This window comes from Pseudonaja textilis, chromosome Z, assembly GCF_049901715.1.
Source record: "Pseudonaja textilis isolate UNSWEBS1 chromosome Z, rPseTex1.2, whole genome shotgun sequence".
Taxonomy (NCBI): Eukaryota; Metazoa; Chordata; class Lepidosauria; order Squamata; family Elapidae; genus Pseudonaja; species Pseudonaja textilis.
Window position 1 is genome coordinate 26,828,003 of NC_142008.1, and position 6,786 is coordinate 26,834,788.

The window sequence follows — 6,786 nt, forward strand, 5'->3', positions numbered from 1 at the left end:
CCAGAATTCCTATGGTCCAATGGACTAAAAATTCTGTGTTTCATTCCTATCACATCTAAATATCTTTAGATTGCAGCAAAATATGCAAATCATTAGTATATGAAATACATACTTTCATATATAGTCCTTGAATGAGATATTAGATATGTACATTGCAGAAAATGAGTGGGGTTAGACTTAAAATAGAATTTATGTCGTTTAAAATTAAAATGCTTTCAATGTAATTTTAAAGTTAGGAATATTATTACAAGGTGTTTGGCTGCAATGACTGAGAAGGGGAAGCATTATAATATATATTTAATGCCTTAAATTAAAATCTGATTAATTCTTATTGAGGAGTTCCATTGAACTTTGGGATTTTTCAATAACATAATGCACAGTGTTATTTTATAAAAATAACTAAGTATCAGTTTGGATATTTGATCGATTTGAAGAACCTCCTGGAATGTTCCATCATTAGAGGTTTGAAAGTAAACATTGGACAGCCATTTGTACAAATGATATCAGGATTTGTACTTGGGATTGGACTAGAATTCCAAGATTCTTTCAAATTCTTGGATTTTATGATAAGCAGTATAAGATACTAGTAGATTTAACTTCACTTTTTGAACTAAAAGTTCAGAAATTGCACGTTAAAGGACAATATATTAATTCCAATATCGTTCTAATTGACAACTAGGAGGTATAAATATGTCAATAAGCAAGGAAAATAATGGTCTTTTGGTTTATATTACAACAGAATCAGAACATGTGGCAGTATTTTTGACTATTATTAAATATCCATTTATATATCATTTTATTAAAAACTGTAAACTTGATTCATGAAGAAAGACACAGTTAATCCTGCTATGAATAATTAACAATGGAATCTAACTTTTTACTTTCACTGCCCTATAATCACTGAAGCAGGGGTTCTTTCTAAAAGATAAGAAAGCAGGTAAGAGTTTGTAGTCAATTTGTCAAGTAATCAAGATAACTATGCATAGCAAGTTCTAGATTTTTTTTAAAAAAGATAAAAAGTGTCCTTCAAACAGACTTTAGCCTTCAGCCAGGAACTTCCAGATGTTTTGTTCTTTCTTTCAGAAAGGAAGATAAAAAGTGCCCTTCAAGTGGAGATAATTACTGGTGATTTCTTAGCCAAGGATAGGCATTTTCCTTGACAAAAATATTTAAATGATTCCATGTGCAACTGTGGTTTCTTCTGAGTTGTTTTTCAACTTCTTAGCTACAGAATTAATACCTTCTCATAGTTTCCCATCAAAATATTTATTATGACTCAGCTTCTAAACTCTAAAAAGATCAATCAAATTCCGTATAATTCCTTCCGATCAGGCACAGCACCAGATATATTAAGCAGCTATACTGGGCTAAAATGTTCACCTTCCAGGGAATTATAGGGATATATATTTCTGTTTTGGGATATATTTACCCCTATAAAATAGATGTAAAACACATTAACATTTCCTGCATGTTTTTGTGTGGGGGATAGAAATGTCTCCAGATTAATATTGTGGTGAAAATATGGATTATATTGACAAACATAAACTACTGCCTTAGCTTTGCTGCTCAACCAAGAGCCTAAATTGCAAAATCAAAGGAAAGCAACACCTGCTATAATTCACCATCCACCTATCCCTAGTTTTCTTCTACTATATATAACCTATTTGAATTTTCAGGAATTTTAGGTGCTTTTTGCTTGCCAATGTTTCATTCTAGACATTATAGGTAGCATTTTCAGTGTTAACAAGGAGTGGGGTTTGCTCCTATTTTTATATTTATTTGTCCAGTCCATGCTGGTGGAGGACTTGTTTCCACCTTGATAGTTCCTTGGTTAGGCTACTTGATTGCTTGTCTGATTGGTAGTTCTTTGATTAGGGTGTTGTTTATTGCTTATATTAATTCTGATATTCCATGTTTATCTAAGTGTTGATTGCAGGGAAGGTGTTCTGGCATTTTTGTTTTATTTTTAGCTTTTTCACTGTCTCTTTTGAATCCATGTGTAATATGCTTTATCTGTAGGTGCCTATTAATGACTATTAATGGGTCTTTTGGTTTACTTAAGATGTTTGAAATTGTGAGTTTCAATGATGTATAATTGCCTATGTTTCCTATATTGTATAGACAGTTTATCTCTTTTCTCTGGTGTTCTGCAGTGTGTTTGTGCTCATCTGAATGTTTATACATGGCTCCTTTTGGGGGAAGATGGCTTGTTACTTTGGAAGTGGATACATCTAGTGGTTACATCTAGTGTGTTGTACAGTTCTACTGGCATGAATTGCAACATTTCACTAGTTCTGGGTCTATAGATGTAGAGTGTTTTGAATGAAACTAAATGAAGTATCTAAATTTCCAAAAAAACCAACAACCCTCCAGATTAATCTATAAAGCAATACTTAGACTGGCTAGGTATCCATCTTAAATGTATATAGATGTATCCTCCTTTTATTCCCTTCTCCCCTCATCTCTCTCCCCTCCAGCCCCAAATAGATATAGCAGAGTTTCAGAGAACAATGCAATGTCAAAGCACAAATAGTACACAAAGATGAAAAACATGCACTTATGGAAGTTTTAAATCTGAGCAACTGGGGAGAAAATTTATTTGGTATTCTGCAATTCCCTCAAACGGGTACTCAATACTAGTTGCTTCTCCCCAGAGGTGGTATTCAGCAGGTTCTGACCAGTTCTGGAGAACAGGTAGCAAACATTTTGAGTAGTTTGGAGAACGGGCAAATCCCACTTCTAACTGGAGATTTTACAGTATCCTTCCCCTGCCATGCCCACCAAGTCACTCCCACAGAACCGGTAGTAAAAAAATTTGAATCATACCACTGCTTCTCCCTCTCCAGCCTCCCTCTCACACTTCTTTTAAGTAGAAACTGCTTTAAAAAGAAATAAATAAAATAGCACGAGACGCGGCCGAAGGGCAGAATTTCTTCCTGCATTTCTTCGGCATTGGACACATGCTCAGAGGCATTTTCTCACTGCTTTTAAGCCGGGCTCCTAGCTCCGTTGCCATCCGCACCTGACTCTTCGTGCCTGACTATTACCCACCGGTGGCCTCTCCTCTTTCCTTCGCTCCTTGCTCTTACTGCAACTTCCTCGCGGCGTTAAAAGCGAATCCCTGGGACGCTTAAAGCGAGTAATTCTTGTTGTCCCCTCGCCTCCCCTCCTGAGGCGGCCAGAAACAACGAAGCAAGTGTATCCGCGCGCGCGCGCCCGCGCGCTTGTGTGCGTTTTTGCGGCTAACGTCCTTGGCCAACCAGCTGGGGTAGGAGGGGAACTCGATCAACCTCTGCCGGAAGCCTTGTCAAACGCCCCAACGGGGGACGTGGCCGGGGAGCGACCGCTCAGCTTCGCGCCAAGCCCCTCCCACCTTGGCGACGTGTGTCTCGCAACGTGCTGAAGGGCGGGAAGTAAACAAGGCCCGGCCTTCCCTGGCCGCTCCCCCTCTGCTGGGCCTCCAGTACCTTCCAGGAGGGCCTAGGCCTGCGAAAGGGAGGAAGGAGCCGCCCAGAGCTGTGGCGCAGCAGGAATTCCCGCTTCGGCGCGGTCCGAGGAAAACGGGAGGGCGAAGGGAGGGGGCGCTGTTTCTGCGGACCCGCCTCCCCGCCCGCGTGAGGAACCGAGGAGAGGGCGGAAGCGGTCTCAGGACGGCGACGCCTACGGGTGGGGCGGGGATGCCCGAGGCTATTTTTACTCGTGCGCCTCATCCTTTCTGGCTACTTACTCGGAGGGGCGGCGGCAAAGCAGTGGCTGCAGTGGTTGCTCCCTAGCCCGGCCCCTGCAGCCTTCCAAGGTTGCTGTGAGCGCCGCCACCGCAGCAGCCTATAAAGAGCCGAGAATGCGGCTCTACGGCACTATCGTCACTCATTATCCGGCGGCGGCAGCGGCAGCGGCGGAAAGTGGCGCGTCCAGCGGGCCGGGAGTCGTGTTCAAAGTCTCTCATTCGCCGGAGACCGCTGGACAAAGCCCGGGTGGAATTGAGAGCGACATTGGAGGTGGCGGAGGAGGGAACGTGAGTGCCGTCACAGCAGGAGCAGCCAACACCATGCCCGCCTTCTCTTGCTTGGAACTGCTGCCCTCGGCGGGGCCCGTCCAGAGGAAGCCGCCGCAGCAGCCGCAGGTCTTCGCATCCGCGGCGCAAATGACCCGCCGCCGGCAGCTGGAGAGAGTAGTCCCCATCCAACTGGTGCCGCACTCGGAGTCCATCGGAGCGGTGGGGAAGCTGGACCCGCAGGAGGCTCCCAATGCCCACCCGTGGCTGCTGCTGGAGAACAGTGGGGGTGAAGTCGCGGCCGCCGCCCAGCCAACCTTGCAGCCGGAGCCGAGCAATCGCGGGCTCCGCTTCAACGAGCATTGCCAGGCCTTGCAAGCGGCGGCAGCAGCCGGTTCCTACTCGGGACTTGCAGTTGAATCTCAGCCCGCCACCACATTGAAAGTTGCAGAGGAGGCGAGCACCAGCCAGTTGCGTCAGACGGAGCGGAGCGAAAAGCTGGCGCTTTACCTGGCCGAGGTGGAGAAGCAAGACAAGTACCTGCGGCACAAGGGCCGCTTCCGCTTCCATATCATTCCCGACGGCAATTGTTTGTATCGCGCCATCTGTAAAGCCATCAATGGGGACCAGCGGCTGCACGGAGACCTTCGCGAACAGACGGTGCACTACATCGCCGATCACCTGGAGCAGTTCGCACCCTTCATCGAAGGCGACGTGGGAGAGTTCCTCATCAACGCTGCTCAGGACGGCGCCTGGGCCGGCTACCCTGAGCTTTTGGCCATGGGGCAAATGCTGAATGTCAATATCCATCTCACTACTGGAGGCAGATCCGAGAGCCCCACTGTGTCCACTATGACCCACTATCTGGGCCCTGAGGATCCCAGCCGGCCCAGCATTTGGTTGAGCTGGCTTAGCAATGGCCACTATGATACTATGCTGGATCATCAATGTCCCAATCCAGAATATGAGGAGTGGTGCAGGAAGACTCAGGTGCAGCGCAGAAGGGATGAGGAGCTGGCCAAAGCTATGGCAGTGTCCTTATCCAAGATGTACATTGAGCAGAATGCCTGTTCCTGAGATAGGCATTGAATCCCATGCCTGCTGTTCTGGTGCCTTAATTGTTCTCCATTTCTTTCTCTAGCAGTTGTAATTCTTACTTGGAGCAAAACCCTGAAGATAAGGGAGAGTGAGATTTATAATGAATGCTTATCTATAGATTACCAGACACTAGTTATTTTCATAGCTCTTATTTTGTGTATATAATGTTTATTTCCATACACTTCGTTCCTTAAAAAGGATCTTTTTTTCTTTTTGCACTTTTTCTAGTTTTCTTTGCCACCAAAATAAAATTTCATTTCATTATTTGTTTGCCTATAGATTTTTTTCTGGCCTATATGGCTGATAGCATAACAGTTATTTTATGTTAATATCTGACACATTCACAGTATCATTCTTTCAAGGTAAAATTGTATTACTTTCTAGCACAGGTTGAGAGCAATTGGGCTTCTGTGTTCAGTTAAATGGAGTAAGCTCGGTTCTCAATTTATTTGATTGGTCTTTTTTGTTAATCACACAAAAATGTTTTCAAAAACTGCAGACATACAAAAAAATACTTTAAAAGTAGACTTTTTTCTTTTTAGGAATATAAATGCCTCCTATCTGCCCCTTGATAGTCCATTAGCAGGTTTATCACATTCTTTTGTTTCTAATTGGCTTAAGATGGTATTATGTACAAATATATTTATACTAAGTTTGTATGGTTTGCTGGGTCAAACATTCAAGGTAGTAAACACCCTCTTCAATTTTGAATGAACTTAAATGGTTAGATATATTTATTAAATGGAGTTTGTACTTTTTTATTTTGTGACTTTGGAATTTATACTATATTTGTATAATAGCAATATTCTTAGCATTCTGGAATAAATGTATAATTTTGCTTGGATCTCGGACAAATGTCTGTGTGGGTAAAAACAACTTGGGGATTCTGGCTAGGCTGCAGAAAGAAAGTGAAAGCTCTTGGCTAGGCTTGCTACTGGATCCACACCAGGAATAGTGAATGGGAAAGGGCACCTGGGAGTCAAGTGTTGATGAATGTAGATGTTGAAGTATCTCCATGATCCAATTTTGCCTTTTGAATAGTGGGGAGGGTTGTGAAGGCTTTATATGAATCATTTAATATGTAACCAACCTCCAAGGTCATAAACTGCTTAGAATATAACATTACTCTTACAAACGTTAGTAGAAAAAACGAGGGACCATATATTTGATGAAGGCAGTGATGCAAAATCAGCAGAGCTGGGATTTTTTATTTTTCTTTTAGGGGAAGAGTATTCACACAAACAATTTAATTTATTTGAATCTTAATTTTAATGTGTTTCCATTTCAAAATAATGTACTAATGATTGTAATTGCAGGGCCTGTGGGGGTGGGAACAGAATGGACTGCATATTAGGGCTGAGTTAGATACCTAATAATATAGCTGGAAGAAGAGTTGGGCCAAAAAGTGGTAGAGTATAACTTTTTCGCTACTTGCTGCAGGCCGGAAGATTTCTTACCATTCAGCCCCAAAGGCAACAGCTTATATATTTAATAGAACTTTTCATGGTGCTTAGAATTACAGTATGATTATGTCGTTCAGTGATGGCATACATAGAAATCAGCTTCAATCAAACATATTGAATAAGTAGGGACAGGTAAGAACATGTTATAGAACAGGAATTCCAGTTACAACAAATCCTGTTGTGTATTAATCAACTTGCAGAAACCACATTTTACAGGAAGTGTCATGATTA

At 42.8% G+C, this 6,786-nt stretch overlaps 2 protein-coding genes across 2 annotated transcripts in view; one reads left to right on the forward strand and one right to left on the reverse strand.

Annotated features, from left to right (window-relative positions):
* CZH10orf67 (chromosome Z C10orf67 homolog) overlaps window positions 1-3,383 on the reverse strand; it is a 104,000-nt gene extending 100,617 nt beyond the window's left edge. The window contains exon 1 of the mRNA XM_087917583.1: window positions 3,023-3,383. The gene's annotated coding sequence lies outside the window, so the exon portion shown is untranslated. The remainder of the gene's footprint in view (window positions 1-3,022) is intronic.
* Window positions 3,384-3,841: 458 nt separating this feature from the next.
* On the forward strand, window positions 3,842-5,356 carry OTUD1 (OTU deubiquitinase 1). The gene has a single exon (XM_026706259.2). It carries the CDS (start codon window positions 3,842-3,844, stop codon window positions 5,069-5,071), a length of 1,230 nt encoding a protein of 409 aa, XP_026562044.1. The 3' UTR covers window positions 5,072-5,356.
* The last annotated feature ends 1,430 nt before the right edge of the window (window positions 5,357-6,786 follow it).

What these genes read in the sequence shown, in the direction of transcription:
- OTUD1 (XM_026706259.2), top strand. Translation starts at nt 3,842, where the DNA reads ATGCGGCTCTACGGCACTATCGTCACTCATTATCCGGCGGCGGCAGCG.